Genomic DNA, 23,787 nt, shown 5'->3' on the forward strand with positions numbered 1-23,787 from the left:
AAAGGCTAAGGGTTTGAATCCCAGCTTTGCCATGCAGCCACTGTTGGGCCCTTGAGCGAGACCCTTAACCCTTTCTGCTCCAGGGGCGCCGTACGATGGCTGACCCTGCGCTCTGACCCCAACTTCCAAACAAGCTGGGATATGCGAAGAAAGAATTTTGTTCTACTGCACGTCTGTATATGTATATATGACAAATAAAGGCGTTCTAGTCCTTCTAGTGGTGGGCGGGTCGATCCAAATATCGATATTATCGATACCAACATTGGTATTGGAATTGGATTGATACTAGTGTGATGGGACTGATACTTTAGTTTGACTTTTTCTCCGCTACATTCAGCACGTTTCTCCCGTTTCATCAAATCATGTGTGTACAGACTCGCTCCTCTCACATCTTACATACACACCTCGCTCCTCCCCTCCGGCTCGGCTAGGTTCGAATCCATCTTTGGGAAAAATTAAGGTAACACAAGCAGGGCCGGCTCTGTGGGGGCGCTGGGGTGGGCATTGCCCCCCCTCCAGATTTTCTCACTGCCCCCCTAAGCAACGCAGTCCAGAACCGGGGCTGCATGTCAGTGTGAAGATGGATTATGTAAAAATGTTGTTTGCACTACTGAGAAAACATGTTACACGATGTTCTTTATGCATGTTGTTTTGCCTAAAATATGGTTCTGATTTATTATTATAAAGAATGAAAATAATAAATGTTAAACAGCCTAAATAAAACATTTTGATAAGGTTCCTAAGACCCATTATATTTTTTATAGGTGCAACCCTAACCGCCTACGCCCCGCTCCCGCTCAGGTAAACACCCACCATACCACCCCCCACCCTATGCCTTCCGTCAGCCCAGGGTGTTCCTCATTTCCAGTTCCGAAAGTTGGCAACCCTAATTGGAGCAGCTAGCGATCTCGTCAACATGACCACCATTACCTCAGGATCTGCTGCACCTAAAATGAAATGCTGATGAAAACTGAATTAAATTGTTAGTGTGAAGGCTTTACTTCATTTTATGATTAATGGCAAAGCTGGTCTCTCTCCGTGTTCAAAGTTATTTGTGAGGGCAAACTGACAGATGACTTAAGATGTTAATTATTTAAAGCTTTGATTTACCCACTGAACGGGTCACCTTGGCCATCATCGCAACAATTGCCCCCCCCTGAGAGATTTGGCAGGAGCCGCCACTGGTCCTGAACATCGAAGAACAGGGTGAAAGCAGGCTAAAAAGGTATGTAGAGAAACAGATGGACTACAGTCAGTAATTGTAGAACTACAAAGTGCTCCTATATGGAATAGGCCTCCAAATCTCTCCAGCATGCTGCCGAATTTTCCCTTCTGTCACGTGACTCGGATGACTCGTTTTGGCAGTTGGGCCGGCGCAGGGCGCATGCGCGGGTTGTCCAGCACTGAGTGAAGCGGCGCTAGCGCGGGGTGAAACTGCCGTTGACATTTAATCACTTGATGATGCTTTTTCTGCTCTGAGGTGTGAAAACGTTGCTTAGACTCGAGATTTAACGGGAACAAGAGCTGCAATGCTGCGCGCGTGTGTGAAAGGCGCAAACACAGCGGCGCGGGTGAGTTCACGTTTACCTCGGAGCCGCTGTTAGCCGCGGTGCTAACGGTCATTCTGTGGCCCGCACTGTAAGGCCTGGCGTGTGTTCGGTGTCCTTGGGGTGGCGGTTATTTAATCCTCATTTATTTGACATTCATATTTAAGAACGTAAGTATTGTGTTCATTTGCACCGGTGGTGTTTGTTTTGTTTAAGCTTAGCGTGTATCTGCTAGCTGGGACACTTTCTCAAGAGTACGCCAACAGCGTAAGTTGAAGTACAGGGGGCGGGGTTTGCGTAGCCGAGTGACAGGTGGCTAAACCAATTGAATTCGAGAATACCGTACCTCCAGCCAATCAAAAGCTTGCAATCCGTTTGCACGTAACTTCAGGCGGTCCATGTGTGATTCATGTTTTCCATAGTTTCATTTTACCTATTTGTCATTCAGAGACCACAGGGCTGTCTGTGTTAAAAAATACAGTTTAATATGTAATATTTGGAGCAACTGAGGTTTATTTAGGTGCAACTAGATGAAATAAAAACAAGGCACATGTAGATCTAACGTTTTTTTATAGTTTGGTAAGGTGACCTTGCCAGAAAAGTTCCCCCATTAGAGATTTTGTGACTTAAAATAATCCAATCGTGTGGAGTATGCAAGCAGGTCCTGGGTTCGATCCCCAGGTGGGGTGGAGTTTGCATGTTCTCCCCGTGTCTGCGTGGGTTTCCTCCGGAGGCTCCGGTTTCCTCCCACAGTCCAAACACGTGCAAGTGAGGTGAATTGAAGATACTAAATTGTCCATGACTGTGTTCGATATAAACTTGTGAACCGATGAATCTTGTGTAACGAGTAACTACCGTTCCTGTCATGAATGTAACCAAAAGTGTAAAACATGACGTTAAAATCCTAATAAACAGACAAACTAGTGGGTTTGCATGTTCTCCCGTGTCTGCGTGGGTTTCCTCCCATAGTCCAAAGACGTGCAAATGAGGTGAATTGTGTAAAGTGTGTAAAACATGACGTTAAAATAATCATAAATTAATAGTAAATAAATAAACACCTGTAGAGGACGTATATATTTTGTCCATCTTATAATATTAATGATTTTTGCAACCGATCTTTGTTGTGGAACACTCAGTGTCACATACGTTTCAACAACCTTTTTTATTTGTTTGTTTATGCATTTTAGCGTATCCAATAACCCAATTGCATTATTCTTCCTCTCTACTGATCTACCCCGCCCTGATTGAGGAGAGCGAGACTGAAACACGCCCCCTTCGACACATGTGCAGTAGGCGAGTTCCTATGCGCTTTGTATACGGATGTACGGAGAGCCACACCCTGATTAACGCATCAGGCGCCATCAGTCAGCCAGCAGAGGTCGGAATCGCCTCAGTTATGACGTCCCTATCCGGCTCCCATCCCGTATGAACAACAAGCCAATTGTCGTTCATGTAACGTGTTTCACCTCTGTGCCACCTTAGCGGCCAACCACTTTAAATGTGTGCTGTCAAACTAGTTTTGTTTAAAGGGACACAGAAAAGTTCAAGTTTAATGACATTATAGAACCTTCCATGCACCAGTGCATTAGTATTTTAAGTTTGTAAGAGCCGTTGTCACACATTTATTCTTTAAAGGTAATTAGTTTTCGTCAGTCATTGTGTATGTTTTCTTTCTTTTGTGTCCTCAGAAATGCCTGTGCGGAAACGTGGTGGTCCACCCCCCGCAGCAGTGCCGTCGCTACACCTCAGCGGGAAACTCTGGGTAGGAATTTGCGTCGTCATTCAATTTAAAGAATGTATCATACAGTATTATATTAAAATAAATAACATTTGATTGCTCTCCTTGTTTGTGTGGTCCAATTTGCCGCGGCTGAATTATGTGCAAGAGAGGAGGAAAAGAAAAGATGTTTGTGATAGGGTTTCCTAATTAGCAGAGCAGAAAACCAATCAATGCTGATGGGTTTAAACTAGGGCTGTCGAAGTTAACGCGATAATAACGCATTAACACGATCTCAATTTAACGCGATTAAAAAAATAGTGCCGTTAACGCAAATCCGTAGTTCATGTTGAGACTTGACCGTGCACGGCATCTCTCATTAAGACGGCGTTTCTCAAATGTAACCGAGCATCGTAGTGATGCACTTTACTAATAAAGAAATAAATACACGCTATATTCACAAGTTGTCGGGAGCAGAACACTTTTATTACTTCTTCTGTTACGGTACCGAATAGCGGACAGCTAAAATCGTTAGCCAAGCACGCTATTCCATGAACTATGGAAGCCCCAAAGGGTCAAAACACACTCGCTTCGTGTAGAAACGGCCATCAAACCATCGTCACGATACAAGCACAGAAAAGTCTGTTACAATAACTACGCCTTATCCCACCTAAAGCACCGCTGATCTACAATGTTTGCTGATGGAGAAATTTTACCCTACAATCTGACATATATACGAAGTCAAGGGTCTCTGCTGGATAGTATTACTGCCTAGTATGTGAGTGAATAAATCTCCCTTACAGTTTTCTCTTGTCCCAGCAGTTTTTAACATCAGTACATTTAGCATAAAATGTGTTCACCATTTCACTTAAAAATCCTTGTTTTCTATAACATTTACACAGATTTTTTTTAATGCGATTAATCGCGATTAACTATATGAAATTCTGAGATTAATCGCGATTAAAAATTTTAATCGTTTGACAGCCCTAGTTTAAACTATGCTGTATTTCATGTATACTTGAAGTTGGACCGATGTAATTCCAGTAACCCCTCGTAATACAATGCCAGACACTCTTTGCGTCTGTGAGCTCATGTATAAATAAATAAGTAGAGTTAGTTCCTTCTCTAAGATTCTGATTCTTCTGTGAGTCGTTCTGGGAAACTTGCAATCCTAGTCACATGGTGTCTAAAACTGTCGCCTCTGGTTCACAGGTGTAATGTTATAGTTCCGATGTACAACTAAATAACTGTAATAGCAATACTGGTCAAATGACATGTTCAGTGAAGAAGCAGTGTGGCATCCTTGCAGTTATTATTGTTATGGCATGAATTCTATGAGGGTGCAATTAAGTGTGAACATTCTATTTCCTCGGCTGCTCCCGCCGACGGATCGTGATCCGCGTTATTGATCTGGCACAGTTTTTACTCCGGATGCCCTTCCTGACACGACCCTCCCTATTTATCCGGGCTTGGGACCGGCACTGCAATGCACCGGTTTATGCATCCTAGCGGCCGGGTACCTATAGGACAATTCAGTGTCTCCAATTAGCCTGGCTGCATGTTTTTGGACTGTGGGAGGAAACCCATGCGGACACGGGGAGAACATGCAAACTCCGCACAGAAAGGATCGAACCCAGGACCTTCTTGCTGTGAGGCGACACCGTGCCGCCCACTTAAGCGTAAACATTGTTCCCATAAAATGAATCTGCGCTGAGCTGGATGGACGCTTGTGTGTGTCGCAGGTCCGTTGCTGGGAAGATTGTAGCTGCCAGTCTTCTGACAGTCGGTGGAGGTGTAGGCGGTACAATCCTGTATGCTAAATGGGACCCTAAATTCAGGGCCAACATTGAGAAGAATGTCCCCTATTCTGACCAGCTGTTTGAGATGACGCTCGGACCACCTCCACCACCAGTAGTACCATTACAAAAGAAACCGGTAAGACACAAACTCTTACACAATGAATATACAACGATCAGCCATAACATTAAAACCACCTCTTTTGTTTCTACACTCACTGTCCATTTTATCAGCTCCACTTACCATATAGAAGCACTTTGTAGTTCTACAATTACTGACTGTAGTCCATCTGTTTCTCTGCATGCTTTGTTAGCCCCCTTTCACCCTGTTCTTCAATGGTCAGGACCACCACAGAGCAGGTATTATTTAGGTGGTGGATCATTCTCAGCACTGCAGTGACACTGACATGGTGGTGGTGTGTTAGTGTGTGTTGTGCTGGTACGAGCGCTGCTGGAGTTTTTAAACACCTCACTGTCACTGCTGGACTGAGAATAGTCCACCAACCAAAAATATCCAGCCAACAGCGCCCCTTGGGCAGCATCCTGTGACCACTGATGAAGGTCTAGAAGATGACCGACTCAAACAGCAGCAATAGATGAGCGATCGTCTCTGACTTTACATCTACAAGGTGGACCAACCAGGTAGGAGTGTCCAATAGAGTGGACACTGAGTGGACACGGTATTTAAAAACTCCAGCAGCGCTGCTGTGTCTGATCCACTCATACCAGCACAACACACACTAACACACCACCACCATGTCAGTGTCACTGCAGTGTTGAGAAGGATCCACCACCTAAATAATACCTGCTCTGTGGTGGTCCTGTGGGACAGCATGAAAGGGGGCTAATAAAGTATGTAGAGAAACAGATGGACTACAGTCAGTAATTGTAGAACTACAAAGTGCTTCTATATTGTAAGTGGAGCTGATAAAATGGACAGTGTGTGTAGAAACAAGGAGGTGGTTTTAATGTTATGGCTGATCAGTGTATTTATCTTACATTCCACTATACCGTCTTTAAGCTCTAGCTCAGACTCCTGTTTTTTTTGTTTTGTTTCTGTGTGCAACAGCTTAAGCTTGAACCACTGCAGATATCTTCAGTGTCCGAAGCATCGAAAGACTCCAAACAGGCCAAACCGAAAAGCAAAGCTAAAGAAAAGAAGCTTGAAGCAGCACCTGCTGTAGAGGAGACCCCAGCCCAGCCGCAACAGACCTTAGAGGGTGGGTGGGTGTCTGTCTGTCAGAGATCTGTTGTAGTGTTCTCTGTGGCTTTTATATTCGTTATGATCTTAGTTCTTAGCAGTTGTGCTATTTCTTTACAATTTCAATTTGTTTAGGCTTGTAATTATCATATACCTGAGACCAAGAATTACACCGTCAGCAAACGTGGCTTTAAAAGTCTGCAGTTTCTATATTTAAGGCAATTCAGTGCTTTTTATCAATGAGGTACAGAGTAGGTTCAGTCCTGTGAAAGACTCTTAATTTGATGAGGATGATGAGATGTACATAGTGTTGCTGTATGAACTGTGTCAAATTTAAAATGTATTTGTGTAGCGCTTTTTACAGTAGACATTGTCTCAAAGCAACTTTACAGAATCCAGGACCGACAAACCAAAATCCCCTTTTGAGCGAGCCGAGGGCGACAGTAGCAAGAAAAAAACACCCATGAGTTAGACGAAACCTAAAGAGGAACCAGAGTCAGCAGGGACGTCCATCCTCCTCAAGTAGCCTGGAGAATAATTTGACTGAAGTAGACTTACACATACACCGACCAGGCATAACATTATGACCACTGACAGGTGAAGTGAATAACACTGATTATCTCTTCATCACGGCACCTGTTAGTGGGGGGGATATATTAGGCAGCGAGTGATAATTTTATCCTCAAAGTTGATGTTAGAAGCAGGAAAAATGGGCGAGCGTGAGGATTTGAGGGCCAAATAGTGACGGCTAGACGACTGGGTCAGAGCGTCTCCAAAACTGCAGCTCTTGTGGGGTGTTCCCGGTCTGCAGTGGTCAGTATCTATCAAAAGTGGTCCGAGGAAGGAACAGTGGTAAACCATGGGCGGCCAAGGCTCACTGACGCACGTGGGAAGCGAAGGCTCCTACAGACGAGCTACTGTAGCTCAAATTGCTGAAGAAGTTCATGCTGGTTCTGATAGAAAGGTGTCAGAATACACAGAGCATCACAGTTACAGGGCGGTTTTGGTAGCACATGGGGGAACAACACAATATCAGGAGGGTGGTCATAATGTTATGCCTGATCGGTGTATCATACATACACAAAATAATTTAAACTGAAAGTTATGACTAGTGGTAAAAAAATACACAAGCAATTCGAGTTCTTCATTGTTTAGTCCAGTCTGTGATAAAGTCTGTAGTGAGTTCTGGACATTTTCAGTACAAACACGCCAGGTTCATATCTAGAAGGAGCTGCGTTTTTGGCACAGCAGTCTCGACTTGCAGGATTCAACCTCGGGTGGGTAAACGGGTTTCCGTCAGAACCACCTCGGGGTAAAAAGAAGAGGAGACGTAGTCAAAATGTGAGTCCTGCTCTCCTCAGTCAGAACTGGAGATCAGCATCAGTAGAGAGGAAGCGTAATGCAATTGGGTAATTGGATACGACTAGATTGAGAAATTATGAAAAGTAAAATGAGACTCCTAATTATTACAGCATAACTAAAAGGGAGAGCGAGCAGGTAACACAGTCATTAGCGCTTTCACAGGACATCAGCGCCCACCTCCCCCACCGTCATCAAACCTGAGTGATCGGACAAGAGAGGCAGAATCCCAAGCGCTTTTGTCTGTAGTCAGGGTGGGCAGTTCTGGTCCTAGGGGTCAGAAACCAGGCACAGCCAGAAGCCAACATGTAACGGCTAGGAAATCCGACAAACATGAGCGCACCAGACTTCCCAGGCACCAAATCCCCAGGATCTGAGCCAAACACCACTGGTTTGGAAAGACTAAACAAAAGCCTGAGTAAATATGTATGTTAATTCCACATAAACACAAAATCAAAATTGCTGTCTGCTTTGGTACTGCAGAACAGATTCAGATCTCACAGGTTTACGTATTTTTCCCCATCTGAAACATTTTTGAGCTCGTTTCTTAGTTCAAGGACCGCATTCTAATGCAAAGTTCCACTGTTGTTGCAGAAGCCTCGGCCGAGGCAGCCCATATCATTTCGGCCATCAGTGAGGTGCAGTCCGTACCCGCACCGGGCACCCTCGACACACCGACTTCTCCAGCTGCGCACGTGGCAGGTTAGAGGAGCTCTGTGTCCTCCAGCAGCTTAAACAGCACCAGTGAGAAAGCTCTCGCTGTCTCTCTTTTGCACTCTCTGCTTCTGGACCAGCTAATCAGACAGCATGGATACCTGCTTTGTCCACATCTGTGTGATTTTTGTCCAACTCATTAATTTCTACTCATGACTACCCCACTGCTTCATTTTATTCAGCATGATCGTGATCAGAGCACATTTCAATAGTCCAACTAATCTAACTCATTCATTGTTGCTCACTGGGTGTGTTGCATGTGTTAGCGTTTGGGGGGGGGATCTTCAACTGGATTTAAGGTTTTATACCCCTTATCCTTACTTTTATGCTTTGTGTGTTTGTAGGAGAAGAATGTCACGAATGTGCTCACCACGAGCCTGCTCTGAAAGAGCGCTCTGTGGAGGAAGTCACTGCCCGTTTGGCTCAGCAGGACCAGGCCGAACAGGACACTCTGGGAGGTGGGTAGCCTTGTCACACAAACCAAACACGCCTGCTTCACAGTATATGGATGGATGGATGGATGATAGATAGATAGATAGATAGACAGATAGATAGATGGATGGATGGATGGATGGATGGATATATAGATGGATGAATGGATGATAGATAGATAGATGGATGGATGATAGATAGATAGATAGATAGATGGATGGATGGATGGATGGATGGATATATAGATGGATGAATGGATGATAGATAGATAGATGGATGGATGATAGATAGATAGATAGATAGATGGATGGATGGATGGATGGATGGATATATAGATGGATGAATGGATGATAGATAGATAGATGGATGGATGATAGATGGATGGATGGATGGATGGATATATATATATATATATAGATGGATGAATGGATGATGGATGGATGGATATATGGATGGATGGATGGATATATAGATGGATGGATGGATGGATATATATACAGTGTATCACAAAAGTGAGTACACCCCTTACATTTCTGCAGATATTTAAGTATATCTTTTCATGGGACAACACTGACAAAATGACACTTTGACACAATGAAAAGTAGTCTGTGTGCAGCTTATATAACAGTGTAAATTTATTCTTCCCTCAAAATAACTCAATATAAAGCCATTAATGTCTAAACCACCGGCAACAAAAGTGAGTACACCCCTAAGAGACTACACCCCTAAATGTCCAAATTGAGCACTGCTTGTCATTTTCCCTCCAAAATGTAATGTGATTTGTTAGTGTTACTAGGTCTCAGGTGTGCATAGGGAGCAGGTGTGTTCAATTTAGTAGTACAGCTCTCACACTCTCTCATACTGGTCACTGAAAGTTCCAACATGGCACCTCATGGCAAAGAACTCTCTGAGGATCTTAAAAGACGAATTGTTGCGCTACATGAAGATGGCCAAGGCTACAAGAAGATTGCCAACACCCTGAAACTGAGCTGCAGCACAGTGGCCAAGATCATCCAGCGTTTTAAAAGAGCAGGGTCCACTCAGAACAGACCTCGCGTTGGTCTTCCAAAGAAGCTGAGTGCACGTGCTCAGCGTCACATCCAACTGCTGTCTTTGAAAGATAGGCGCAGGAGTGCTGTCAGCATTGCTGCAGAGATTGAAAAGGTGGGGGGTCAGCCTGTCAGTGCTCAGACCATACGCCGCACACTACATCAAATTGGTCTGCATGGCTGTCACCCCAGAAGGAAGCCTCTTCTGAAGTCTCTACACAAGAAAGCCCGCAAACAGTTTGCTGAAGACATGTCAACAAAGGACATGGATTACTGGAACCATGTCCTATGGTCTGATGAGACCAAGATTAATTTATTTGGTTCAGATGGTCTCGAGCATGTGTGGCGGCAATCAGGTGAGGAGTACAAAGATAAGTGTGTCATGCCTACAGTCAAGCATGGTGGTGGGAATGCCATGGTCTGGGGCTGCATGAGTGCAGCAGGTGTTGGGGAGTTACATTTCATTGAGGGACACATGAACTCCAATATGTACTGTGAAATACTGAAGTAGAGCATGATCCCCTCCCTCCGGAAACTGGGTCGCAGGGCAGTGTTCCAGCATGATAATGACCCCAAACACACCTCTAAGACGACCACTGCTTTATTGAAGAGGCTGAGGGTAAAGGTGATGGACTGGCCAAGCATGTCTCCAGACCTAAACCCAATGTAACATCTTTGGGGCATCCTCAAGCGGAAGGTGGAGGAGCGCAAAGTCTCGAATATCCGCCAGCTCCGTGATGTCGTCATGGAGGAGTGGAAAAGCATTCCAGTGGCAACCTGTGAAGCTCTGGTAAACTCCATGCCCAGGAGAGTTAAGGCAGTTCTGGGAAATAATGGTGGCCACACAAAATATTGACACTTCAGGAACTTTCACTAAGGGGTGTACTCACTTTTGTTGCCGGTGGTTTAGACATTAATGGCTGTATATTGAGTTATTTTGAGGGAAAAATAAATTTACACTGTTATATAAGCTGCACACAGACTACTTTTCATTGTGTCAAAGTGTCATGTTGTCAGTGTTGTCCCATGAAAAGATATACTTAAATATCTGCAGAAATGTGAGGGGTGTACTCACTTTTGTGATACACTGTATATTAGGGCTGTCAAACGATTAAATTTTTTAATCGCGATTAATCTCAGAATTTTACATAGTTAATCGCGATTAATCGCATTAAAAAAAATCTGTAAATGTTATAGAAAACAAGGATTTTAAGTGAAATGTTACAATTAAAATGGTGAACATGTTTTATGCTAAATGTACTTATGTTAAAAACTGCTGGGACAAGAGAAAACTGTAAGGGAGTTTTATTCACTCACATATTAGGCAGTAATACTATCTAGCAGAGACCCTTGACTTCGTATATATGTCAGATGCGTAGTTATTGTAACAGACTTTTCTGTGGTTGTATCGTGACGATGGTTTGATGGACGTTTCTACACGAAGTGAGTGTGTTTTCACTAGGGATGCATCGATACCATTTTTTCCCAACCGAGTACAAGTACATGTATTTTTGTACTCGCCGATACCTATTTAGAATGATGCAATCTGGAGCATTATGGAATAGTGTAGTTTTTAGTGTAAAATAGTGCAGTGGAACAGTTGCTTGCCATCACTAATTGTAAAAAAAAAAAAACACCACACAGACATTATTGAGAAAGCTTCTGACAAGCTAACGTAAACGTTCATTAATAAACGCACGTAATTAACGTTGTGCACATCATACATGCGATGCGATTCTGCTGATTGAAATATTTACTTTAAAAAGATAATACAGTCCGATCCCATCTGAGCCGATTCTATCAGCACGTTCGTGGTTCACCTCGGTAAATCGTAAACGACTCTGAGTCGACTCCCGCTCTGTGGTAATAACCAGTATAATTAAGCCTGAGCTTTATAAGGTAAGCGAGTCACACAAAATGTTCTGTAGTATTTGGTGTTTATTTACAACCGCATCATTCATTATAACAGTAAACACGGAGAGATGACTGAGAAAAGAAATTTACGCTGCGCTTACAATGAATCGATTCCTGAATCACTTGTATCGACACTGTGAACAGAGAATTGAACACAAACAGCGGTCGCTGCTTTTGTAACCGGTTATCTTCACTGTTAGCTCTATTTTTAAGGGGTTTTTTTGTCAAACGGAACTAAATAACATTAAACGTGCGTGTGAGCGTGGTCAGTGAGAATAATTCAATCTGTCTCCCGTGGGTGAAAAATGAATTGCTTTAGTTTTAGAAGTGAAAAAATCTCGTAATGTAATTAGTGCGTTAACGGCACTATTTTTTTTTAATCTCGTTAAATTGAGAATGCGTTAATGCGTTATTATCGCGTTAACTTCGACAGCCCTAATATATATATAGATAGATGAATGGATGATAGATGGATGGATGGATGGATGGATATATGGATGGATGGATGATAGATAGATAGATAGATGGATGGATGGATGGATGGATGGAATGAGATGGATAGAATGAGATGGATGGATAGACAGACGGACGGACGGATGGATGGATAGATAGATAGATGGATAGATAGATGGATGGACGGACGGACGGACAGACAGACAGATAGATAGAGACAGATAGATAGACAGACAGACAGACAGTTAGATAGTTGAAAGGAGGGAGGGAGAGAGGGATGGATGGATGGATAGGTAGATGGTAGATAGATGGATGGGAGAGAGGGATGGATGGATGGACGGATGGATGGATGGACGGATGGATGGATGGACGGATGGATGATAGATAGATAGATGGATGGATGGATGGATGGACGGACGGACGGACAGACAGACAGATAGATAGAGACAGATAGATAGACAGACAGACAGACAGTTAGATAGTTGAAAGGAGGGAGGGAGAGAGGGATGGATGGATGGATAGGTAGATGGTAGATAGATGGATGGGAGAGAGGGATGGATGGATGGACGGATGGATGGATGGACGGATGGATGGATGGACGGATGGATGGATGATAGATAGATGGATGGATGGATGGACGGACGGACGGACGGACAGACAGACAGATAGATAGACAGACAGACAGACAGTTAGATAGTTGAAAGGAGGGAGGGAGAGAGGGATGGATGGATGGATAGGTAGATGGTAGATAGATGGATGGGAGAGAGGGATGGATGGATGGACGGATGGACGGATGGATGGATGGACGGATGGATGGATGATAGATAGATAGATGGATGGATGGATGGATGGAATGAGATGGATAGAATGAGATGGATAGACAGACAGACAGACAGATAGATAGATAGACATAGATAGATACAGACAGATAGATAGATAGATAGATAGATAGATAGATAGATAGATAGATAGATAGATAGATAGATAGATAGATAGATAGATAGATGTGAGAGAGGGAGGGGTGGATGTGAGAGAGGGAGGGGTGGATGTGAGAGAGGGAGGGGTGGATGTGAGAGAGGGAGGGATGGATGGGAGAGAGGGAGGGAGAAAGGGATGGATGGATGAATGGATACTTTATTGATCCTGAAGGAAATTAAATAAATTTGGTGGCAAAAAATCCCATCATGGCAGTAAAGCTATTTCATATTTAGCTATTTATTTTTATAGCTATATCAGGCACAACTCTAAGTCATTTTGGACAAAAGCATCCTCTAAATGCCAAATACGTCACTCATGTGCTTTGATAGGTGCTGGACTAGTAATCAGAGGGTCCCTAGGTCCCTTAGAGCATTTTGCATAAACCTTTTGTGTACTGAAAGTTTTTTCCTGTGTAGTTTTAAGAGGATTATTGTGTCTCATTAAAGTGCTATCTGTGCTCATCCAGCTTTGTCATCTGGCCTGGAGGAGGCTCTGGGTACCTCTGCCAAGCTCACTGTAAATGCTATCGGGGCCCAGGAGGCAGCACTGTCAGCCATCAGTGCCCACACACAGATACTCCGAGAGGTCATGGACTCAGAGGTGAGTCGTCCTTTTCTCTCTCTCTCTCTCTCTCTTTCAGGAGAATGGGCATGTAAAAGCTGTGATAAATAGAAGGGGGACAGGTATACAGTGAAGTCGATAAAGGATTAGAGTGATATGAGCTCAGCTGATTTTTCAGAACATTAAAGAACTCGAGCAGCAGAATGTTAAACATATTGAATCTTAGGGTTTTAACCAAGGCCTTAATATGAGGTTCAGAGGAGACGGAGGAGTCAAACAGCACCCCCAGGTTGCGAACCACCGGAGATAATCTTACAGCCACACCATCAAAGGTCGGCTTTGGGCCAGCAAGCAAAACTTCAGTTCTCTTTCTGTTGAGTTTAAGAAAATAAGCCTGCATCCAGTTTCTAAGATTAGAGCTGCAGGAAATAAGGGCAGAGGGTGGCAGAGTAGAGGTCGTTTTAGTGCTCACATAGATACTGTGTGCATAACAAATGCCTGTATTTGCAGGATTCTGAAGATAAGCAGTCTGTTGAGCGGAAGGATCTGGAAGACGCGCTAAGCCATCGCTCACATGCTGTGGACCGAGCCAGCCAGGCTCTCCTTCAAGCCAAGTAAGCAATTCTGCCTGACAGATGATTGAAAATAATGCACATTGATTTGTGTAAAACTGGCAAGGTTTACCCACAATGCAATCTGGAGCTTTGGAGCCTTTTTAGTGTTAGTATAGATCAGTATGGCAGCACAGAGGCGCAGCAGAGTCAGCCAGTCACCCTAATAATTAAGGAATGTGGATAAATGTTGGGTCTGTCCACACTTCTGTTTGTTTGGACTAGATTAGGCATAACATTAAAACCACCTCCTTGTTTCTACACTCACTGTGCATGTTATCAGCTCCACTTACCATATAGAAGCACTTTGTAGTTCTACAATTACTGACTGTAGTCCATCTGTTTCTGTACATACCTTTTTAGCCTGCTTTCACCCTGTTCTTCAATGGTCAGGACCCCCACAGAGCAGGTATTATTTAGGTGGTGGATCATTCTCAGCACTGCAGTGACACTGACATGGTGGTGGTGTGTTAGTGTGTGTTGTGCTGGTATGAGTGGATCGGACACAGCAGCGCTGCTGGAGTTTTTAAACACCGTGTCCACTCACTGTCCACTCTATTAGACACTCCTACCTAGTCGGTCCACCTTGTAGATGTAAAGTCAGAGACGATCGCTCATCTATCGCTGCTGTTTGAGTCGGTCATCTTCTAGACCTTCATCAGTGGTCACAGGACGCTGCCCACGGGGCGCTGTTGGCTGGATATACTTTTGGTTGGTGGACTATTCTCAGTCCAGCAGGGACAGTGAGGTGTTTAAAAACTCCAGCAGCGCTCGTACCAGCACAACACACACTAACACACCACCACCATGTCAGTGTCACTGCAGTGCTGAGAATGATCCACCACCTAAATAACACCTGCTCTGTGGGGGTCCTGACCATTGAAGAACAGCATGAAAGGGGGGTAACAAAGCATGCAGAGAAACAGATGGACTACAGTCAGTAATTGTAGAACTACGAAGTGCTTCTATATGGTAAGTGGAGCTGATAACATGGACAGTGAGGTGGTTTTAATGTTATGGCTGATCGGTGTATGTGCCTAATGTGATGAATTCTCACTGTCGATAATGTGGTCTGTGTTTTTAGGACAGTCTAAGCACATGTTATTACTTGGTAATGAACCTTTACTAGTTCTGACTGCTGTGCTATATTTAACACATCTGAGTCTCCCCAAAACCTAATTTCTGTCTGTTTTGTGTGTGTGTGTGATCAGAGAACAGCTTGAGAAGCTTAGAGTTATCATCAGCAGTGCCAAGAAATCCAAAATCGATGCAGCCAGACCCCAGATCCTGGCTGCTGAGGAAAACTTGCACGACATGGCCGTGGACTTAGACAAAGCTGTAAACAAAGTAAGTTCTGGCATCTGACTCGCACGTGCCATACTGAATCCCTTATAAAGAAAAGTAAGTATTTAAATAAGCTTTAGGTAAGCGTTTTACCATCTCTACTTCTGTTCAGGTGCGGATGGCCCAGACCGAGGCGAAGATTGTATCTCAGTACAGTGAGCTGGTAAAGGAGGCCAAGGCTCAGTTCCAGAAGGAGCTGAGCAACATTACACCTGAAGTACAGTCCAACTGGAAGGGTCTTGGTAAGCTCCTGCACACGTACACCTAACCACACACACCCTTCTGCTTTAACATGGGCTTTTCTACCAACGCAGAAGAGCAGTGTTAATTCTCCTGACCTAAATGCAACACTAAGGGCGCATTAACATGTCATCAAATTGCGAATATTAGTGTGGAATTAGCATCAAATCCAGTGTTACAGCTCCACATGTATCTGTGTTTATCTGGATTTTCCTCCCTGTTTCACTTTTAAACTTGTGTTACAGCTCGAGCTTCTGAGAAACTCAGAATCAGTCTAAAACATTTATTGTTAAATAAAAGCATAACGTGGTTTAAAGTATTAAAAGAAGGAGACAGGAGCACTAAACTTCTCTTCATTATTACTGCTCAGAAGTGTCTCCACTAATGAAATTCCTCGCTCGCTGTTTTAGTACAATAGGTCACGTTAGGGCGCCCAGGTGGCACAGCGGGATATTCCGCTAGCACACCAGCGCCGAGATTCTGAACTCCTCGGTTCGAAATTCGGTGTTGCCACCGGTCGTCTGTGCGCTATCTGGTGGGCATGATTGGCAGTGCCTGCAGCAGATACTAATTGTCACCATATCCGCTAAGGAGGGACGACTGGACTACGTGAAGGTGGGGTCTTCATACCTTGTCTAAGGTGGAAGAGGAGACACCTGTGCAGAATGCAGGGGCGAGAAGAGGAGGGCTGTGCTCTTCTCGGATGCAATCGGGTATCCCTCAGCAGCGGAGGACAAATTAAGGGCGCTAAATCAAGAGGAAAATGCATTAAAAAAATTATTAAATAAAGAAATAGTCACGTTAAGCGTTGTTTGTACTAGGGGTGGGTTTATAAAATCGATTTTTCGATTCTAATGGATCTTTATTTGAACGATCCGATATCGATTCATATAAACGCGAGATCGATCTTTTAAATACGCCCCTTTTTACGGTGCACACGGAAATGTGTTACCCCCTTTAATTTCGCGTGACCAGCCAGTGGTTTTTTCATGCAACGAGATCTGACCTGCGCATCAGTTCAGCATGGCAGAAGCTCAAGTTATGACCGCTACACAACTTTCTGCCCTGATTTTCGCTCGCTCGGATTCGGGAGGAACTCGGTGTTCGCTCTGCGATCAAAACTCGGCTCTCGATCGATGTGAGAAACAGCGAGGGGAAACACCAAACAGGTGGTGGAGAGCAATATAGTTTCTATCAGAATACATCAGCACACGCGAGTTTTACAGTATTTCTGACCTGATCGTTCTCTACAAAACAAAATATTTATTAACCTCCAACTCACTATAGAACGATCCATGCTGCTCGCGTTGCCAAATCCACTCGGATTCATTTATTTCATCAGCGCGCACTTTTTGATCGCTCGCTACTTGTTTGGACGTGGTATCATTAAACCTTTCATCACTTCTCACGTGTGTTTTCGTGACAGAACGTAGTTTTGGAGAGCAGAGAAGCTCGCCTGTGATTCCCCCTGGTGATAGATGGTGTAAAACCCCCCATCGCCGATCAGTCGTGTAGTGTGAACATTACAGCGACCAGGTGTTAATCAGTGTCGTGTCGTGTAAGTTTGGTATAAGCTGTTCAACAGCCAGGTGTATGTTTACATTACATTTACACTGTTGTAGCGTGTCAGACATATAAAATAATAATAAAAAATGAACGTTACTGTTTTCTGTTTTGGATTCATTATTTATGTAAACAAAATACACAAATATTTTTAATGATGAGTGTTTTTTGTACAATTATCACATTCGTTCTCTGAACATCTGCACATATTTAAACAAAACCTGTTAATGTAACTCAAATATGCCTAAATGTGTTGAATCGAAGATCGAATCGAATCGGGAAATTAGTGGCGATACCCAGCCCTAGTTTGTACAGCCCGAGTTTTTTTTTTTACCAGGTCATATCAAACAGTTTGTCTCACTGGAGGCGCTTTGAAAAGTCAGCGGCAAACTGGGTCAGAGTTCAATCAACTGCAAACCCAGTGTGTGCGCCAAAAGTGCACGTGCGCGCCACTTAGGCAAGCGCAGCAGCAAGCTAAGCAGCACCGCTACACTCCATAACAAACAACGGCACAGTCGGCGCAAAGGCGGTTTCACCTCTTCTCATGTGAACGCGCCCTAACGCGCCCTAACGCTGTCTGGTCAAGGCTCTGGCACAAATGAGCTTCATTACAGAGGAGCACGCAGTTGCTGTGCCGTCACCGTGGGGCACCCAGCCAGTGCCGAGACAATAGACCACTGTGCCATCTTTCGTTTTTTGTACTGGTCTCTCTCTCTAAGCATGAACTCACATCCTTTATGTTTCGGCACCTACAGCAGGGAAGCTGAGCCCTGACGATCTGAACTCTCTGATTGCTCACGCTCACCGCCGGATCGACCAGCTGAACCGCGAACTAGCAGAGCAGCGGGTGCGCGAGCAAATAAGCATCGAGACGGCACTCGAGCAGCAGAAGCAGGAGAACCAGACGGCCGTGAAGAGGGCAGTGACCACTGCACTCGACCACAACCAGGAGCAGATTAGACTCGAACAGGAGAAGAAGGTACGGGCTTCAAACCCCTGCAGGTCCAAGCTATTATGGATATTTGCCTTATAAAAAGAACTATTGTACAGCTCAAATGTGTGAGCTAGATGTGAGATAAGATATTATATGGAAGATACACTATATGGCCAAAAGTATATGGACACCTGACTATGAGCTTGGCATTAAAATAGAGTGACCTCTGTGTGACTTTGAAGTATGTCAAAAGATGACAGCATGTGTATGGCTGTGCACAGATGTCGGTCAAGGAAGCCTCAGTTGATGTTCCAGTTCATTCCAGAGCTGCTGAGTGGTGCTGAGGTCAGGGCTCTGTGCTGGACACTGGAGTTTCTTTAAACCGAGCTTTTCTTCATGTCTTTATAGATCTTGATTTGAGGGGCACAGTCATGCTTAAACAGGCAATGCCCTTCCCTAAACTGTTGCTAAAGTTGCAAGTATAAATTTTTCTTTATATGCTTGATTTATCACACCTGTTGAGGCGTGTCCCAATACTTTTGACTTGGCACAGTTACACCAGATGCCCATCTTGACGCAACCCTCCTAATGTTTATCCAGGCTTGGGTCCAGCACTATGAGTACGCTGACAAGTGCACCTCCCAATGTCTCAGCCACCCCACCCACATTAGCCAACCAGCCGATAGCACGACTAGGATTCGAACCCCTGATCTGCGGATCTCCGTGGTAGTGGGTAGGGCTGCAACTAACGATTATTTTAGTAGTCGGCTAATCTGACGATTATTTTTTCGATTAGTCGACTGGTCAACGATTATTTATGTCCTACCCTCCATCTCTGCCTTAACAAAACAAAACTCTGTTATGTTATTTAAGTTCCAATATCAAATTAAAGTAATGACCCATGAAACATGAATATGAAACTTAAGCTTGATAGTTTGATTAAATATATTTGAAACATTAATACACAATCACAATAAAAAAAATTCAATGAAATAAGAAAGCTTTGGACAGAATTAGAAACTGTTATGTTTCAGAAGTCAAAAACATTTATAACATGTGGTTGAGAAACATGTGAATGCTCTCTGTGAAGATCTCAGCCATCTGAGGGGAGCATGACCCTCTTCTCTTCTCATCCACACTCCACTGCTTAGTGCTATTAATAGAAAGAGCAAAAGAGAAAGCTGTATTAATGATCACAAACTGAAGGCTATGTATCATAGTTTATTACAAATAGTGTACCGGCTATGCCAACTAAACCATAACAGGTTAAATATCTTAACTGAATTATCTGCCGAGCTAACTAGCGATCATTAAGTGGAGGAGGTTTAAAAAATATGGAAGACGAGACAGGGTAACGTTAGGCTATAATGTTAAGTTATATAACGTTACTCGTATAAATGACTGATTAACTATTGCACTTAATGCGTTAGCTAGCTAACAAACCTGAAAAACAGCGAACTCTTAGATGGTTTTCCGACAAGTACTGAGGGTGCTGGCGTTTCACCGTAGTGCTGGTGTGAAACCACGACTCTGCTCTGTAGCGTCTGTGTCCAGCTCGTTTCTTTGGGTTATTTTGGCTGAAATACTTTAGAAAGTTTCTTTGCCTCTCTGTCTTCATAAACTCCCCGCTGCGCCATGGAAGCGATGCTGCGCCCCCTGCAGTCCCTTTAGTGCGTTGCAATAATAACGACGCGCCGACAATGAAATTCCACGTCGACGAATTTTTATAGTCGACGTAATCGATTATGTCGACTAATCGTTGCAGCCCTAGTAGTGGGCTAGCTTACTTTCATCGCTGTACCACCTAAGCGCGCCCACTTATACATTTATATCAGTGTATACAGTGTGTGTGTGTATTTATATCAGCGTGTGTGTGTGTGTTTTAGGTGCAGGAGATACGGGATGTAATGGAGGTGGAGATGAGGACTCAGCTGCGTAGACAGGCGGCCGCACATACTGACCACCTCCGTGACGTACTTAAAGTGCAGGAACAGGAGCTGAAGGAGGAGGCCCAGGAGGTGAGGGTCCCAATAAGCAACAGGGAATTGGAAACAAATCAAATCTCCGCTGGTGGTATGACCACAAATGACCACAAATGTCCTAATCGTTTCGATATGATGCCAACTAAATAAACCAGATGTTATTAATGTTCTGAATAAACCGACCAGGCATAACATTCAAGACATCCACCTAATATGCTGTCAAAGAGCTCTGACCCGCTAAGACATGGACTCCACAAGACATCTGGTGAGTGGATCAGACACAGCAGCGCTGCTGGAGTTTTTAAACACCGTGTCCACTCACTGTCCACTCTATTAGACACTCCTACCTAGTTGGTCCACCTTGTAGATGTAAAGTCCGAGACGATCGCTCATCTATTGCTGCTGTTTGAGTCGGTCATCTTCTAGACCTTCATCAGTGGTCACAGGACGCCGCCCACGGGGCGCTGTTGGCTGGATGTTTTTGGTCGGTGGACTATCCTCAGTCCAGCAGTGACAGTGAGGTGTTTAAAAACTCCAGCAGCGCTGCTGTGTCTGATCCACTCATACCAGCACGACACACACTAACACACCACCACCATGTCAGTCTCACTGCAGTGCTGAGAATCATCCACCACCTAAATAATACCTGTAATAAGTTATGTAAAAAAACATATGGACTACAGTCAGTAATTGTAGAACTACAAAGTGCTTCTATATGGTAAGCGGAGCTGATAAAATGGACAGTGAGTGTAGAAACAAGGAGGTGGTTTTAATGTTATGGCTGATCGGTGTTTATTCGTGTGACCACGCCTTGATCTCCGGGCTCCTTCACTTTCTGTACAGGCACCCTGGGCTACTTACTGGAGTCCTTACACATCGTTGAAGACCCCACCCTCTTTTCGGTCCAGTCTTTCCCCAATCAGCAGACGTAATGGCCAATTTTGCTTTCTGCTGCAGGCATTTGCCAGTTATGCCCGCTAGGGGGCGCTCAGCTGATCGGTAGCAGGGCTGAGTTTCAAACTCCCAGCACTGGTGTGCTAGCGGAATATCAAGCTGCACCACATGGGCGCCTGACGTATTTAAATAAAACGCCGTTACCTGTTGGATTAAATGTAGATCCCATACCAAACGTAATCGACGCAAACCGATGTGTTGGCAGATTTACAGGTTTGTTTTACTGCCGTTCTTACTTCGTAGGCTCTGAACGGTGAGCTGCAGGAGCAGGAAACGCGCTTCCGCCGCCTGGCCCAGGAGCAGCTGGACTCCTTCACCCTGGACATGAACTCTGCCTATGGCAGACTCAAAGGCATTGAGGACGCTATAGACAGTGAGTCTAATTTTAATCAGACTTGCGACTGTTTAAAAAACAAAAAAACAAACGAAATAGATCTGTCTGCTGCCCCCTACAGGTCACGCGACTGCAGAGGAGGAGGCCCGTAAATCTCACCAGCTGTGGTTATCGGTGGAGGCTCTGAATCACGCCATGAAGACCGCCGCCGCCGATTCTCCCACCGAGCCTCTAGAAGGCGCCGTGCTGGCCGTCAAACAGAGCTGCGCTCACGACGAGTTCGCCCAGGCCCTGTCCTCGGCCATACCCGAAGAGTCGCTGAAGCGCGGCGTCTACAGCGAGGCCTCGCTACGCGCGCGCTTCTACGAGATCCGCCGGCTGGCGCGCCGCGTGGCGCTGATCGACGGGTCGCGCGACAGCCTGTACCAGTACTTCCTGTCCTATCTGCAGTCCGTCCTTCTTCTCGAGAAGGAGCAGGCGGTGCCGCCTGGCAAGCTGGCCGCGGAAGACCTCGACGCGTTCAAGCTGCTGGCCTACGCCACGTACAGCGTGGAGCGGGGAGACCTCGAGCTGGCCGCGAAGTTCGTGAACCAGTTGCGGGGCGCGGCGCGTCGCGTGGCTCAGGACTGGCTCACGGAGGCCCGGCTCACTCTGGAGACCAGACAGGTGGTCGGTCTGCTGTCGGCGTACGCCAACGCCGTAGGTTTAGGCACCACGCAGGCTTCCTAAGACCCGCCGCGGCATTAAAATCTAAATTAATAATAACTTAGGAGGACTGATGCCCATCTGATGCCCGTCTGCTGCTAACAGCAAGCTGCCGCTCCTGATTAATTTATACATCGTGGCATATCGGCCGTGTTTGGTTTCTTTTCTTTATATTTGTTTAAAGCACTTTCGAAAGCAGCTTTCGCTCACAGAATTATGGCCTTCCATCCGAACACGCTGTCCTGAACGTCTGTGCACGACTCCCAGTTAGAGATCTCTCAAAGGTCACTGTTGGCAAGGCGCTCAACACCCCGCGGTTTAATTTTGTGAGGGTGTTTAGCAGGCAGAAGGTCCTCTGGGTCACTGCTGCTGTTGATGTTAGCTCCGTTCATCATCTAGAAAGGTGTCGTTTCAGGTTCGAATCCAAAATGTTTATTAAGCAAAATGTTTGAAATGATTCAGATCTATTTTGTCATGCTATGATCCTCCGCATAAATACTGGATATCAATAAATCATGGATGTTGACGACTCGTTTTTTTACCTTATTGAAAGAATCACTTCACTAATCAGTCTTTGGTTCGGTTCAGTTCATTTTCATCAGACGACTCGTCGCGGCGGGTTAGCGGGGAAACACTGGGTTCAGGGCAGGAATAACTTTGGCCTCACTGGTCTCTGTGTATTGTAGACCCCAAGTCCTCATATGGCAAGCGGCCCACACACCCAGGATATGCCAAACATCCAGCGACATATTCCTGTGGTGACAGCTCAGTTTATACCGAGGACAATTATCTGGATCTGGTCTCTCTGGAGTCTCCTTCATCATCCGGTACCACCTTGGATGATGATGAGGAACAGACTTACTCAGCGCTGACCTACAAATCAGTGACTGAGGTCTTCAATACACAGAGACCAGTGAGGCCAAAGTCATCATATGGCAAGAGGCCCACCCGCCCAGGATACGCCACCTTTGTTACTGATAAGGAAAAGACCTACACATCAGTGAATGAGGTCTACATTACACAGAGACCCGCTAGGCCAAAAACATCATATGGCAATAAATCATGGATGTTGAAGACTCGTTTTTTTTTTGTTTTTCAGGGTTAGCGGGGAAACACTGGGTTCAGGGCAGGAATAACTTGAAGATGTGATTGGAACACAGATGTTAGACTGCTGTTCCACCAGAATGCATAGTTTTGGCTCAGTTTTTAACTTATGTACATGTTCTTTTACCCCCAAAAAGATATCTAGCCAACAGCGCCCCGTGGGCAGCGTGACCGACTCAAAACGGCAGCAATAGATGAGCGATCGTCTCTGACTTTACATCTACAAGGTGAACCAACCAGGTAGGTAGGAGTGTCTAATAGAGTGGACAGTGAGTGGATTTAAAAATTTAAAAAC

At 44.8% G+C, this 23,787-nt stretch overlaps 1 protein-coding gene across 2 annotated transcripts; it reads left to right on the forward strand.

Moving 5' to 3' along the window:
* Positions 1 to 1,376: 1,376 nt before the first annotated feature.
* immt (inner membrane protein, mitochondrial (mitofilin)) lies at positions 1,377 to 22,914 on the forward strand. 2 transcript variants are annotated; one of them, XM_063000860.1, is made up of 14 exons: positions 1,377 to 1,571; positions 3,236 to 3,309; positions 5,007 to 5,199; positions 6,130 to 6,280; positions 8,215 to 8,322; positions 8,679 to 8,792; positions 13,627 to 13,760; positions 14,232 to 14,335; positions 15,544 to 15,679; positions 15,789 to 15,918; positions 18,235 to 18,458; positions 20,300 to 20,431; positions 21,593 to 21,722; positions 21,805 to 22,914. In XM_063000860.1, exons 1-14 carry the CDS (start codon positions 1,530 to 1,532, stop codon positions 22,410 to 22,412), a joined length of 2,280 nt encoding a protein of 759 aa, XP_062856930.1. In that variant the 5' UTR covers positions 1,377 to 1,529; the 3' UTR covers positions 22,413 to 22,914. The 2 variants fall into 2 exon arrangements, with proteins under 2 accessions (XP_062856930.1, XP_062856931.1); XM_063000861.1 differs by lacking the exon at positions 8,215 to 8,322.
* The last annotated feature ends 873 nt before the right edge of the window (positions 22,915 to 23,787 follow it).

This window comes from Trichomycterus rosablanca, chromosome 8, assembly GCF_030014385.1.
Source record: "Trichomycterus rosablanca isolate fTriRos1 chromosome 8, fTriRos1.hap1, whole genome shotgun sequence".
Classification (NCBI taxonomy): domain Eukaryota; kingdom Metazoa; phylum Chordata; class Actinopteri; order Siluriformes; family Trichomycteridae; genus Trichomycterus; species Trichomycterus rosablanca.

Excerpts from the sequence above, each read along its gene's own strand:
- immt (XM_063000860.1), top strand. The coding sequence starts at position 1,530 with ATGCTGCGCGCGTGTGTGAAAGGCGCAAACACAGCGGCGCGG. Across the intron at positions 6,281-8,214 it reads GCCGCAACAGACCTTAGAGG|AAGCCTCGGCCGAGGCAGCC; the intron begins GTGGGTGGGTGT and ends CTGTTGTTGCAG. Across the intron at positions 18,459-20,299 it reads GACTCGAACAGGAGAAGAAG|GTGCAGGAGATACGGGATGT; the intron begins GTACGGGCTTCA and ends TGTGTGTTTTAG.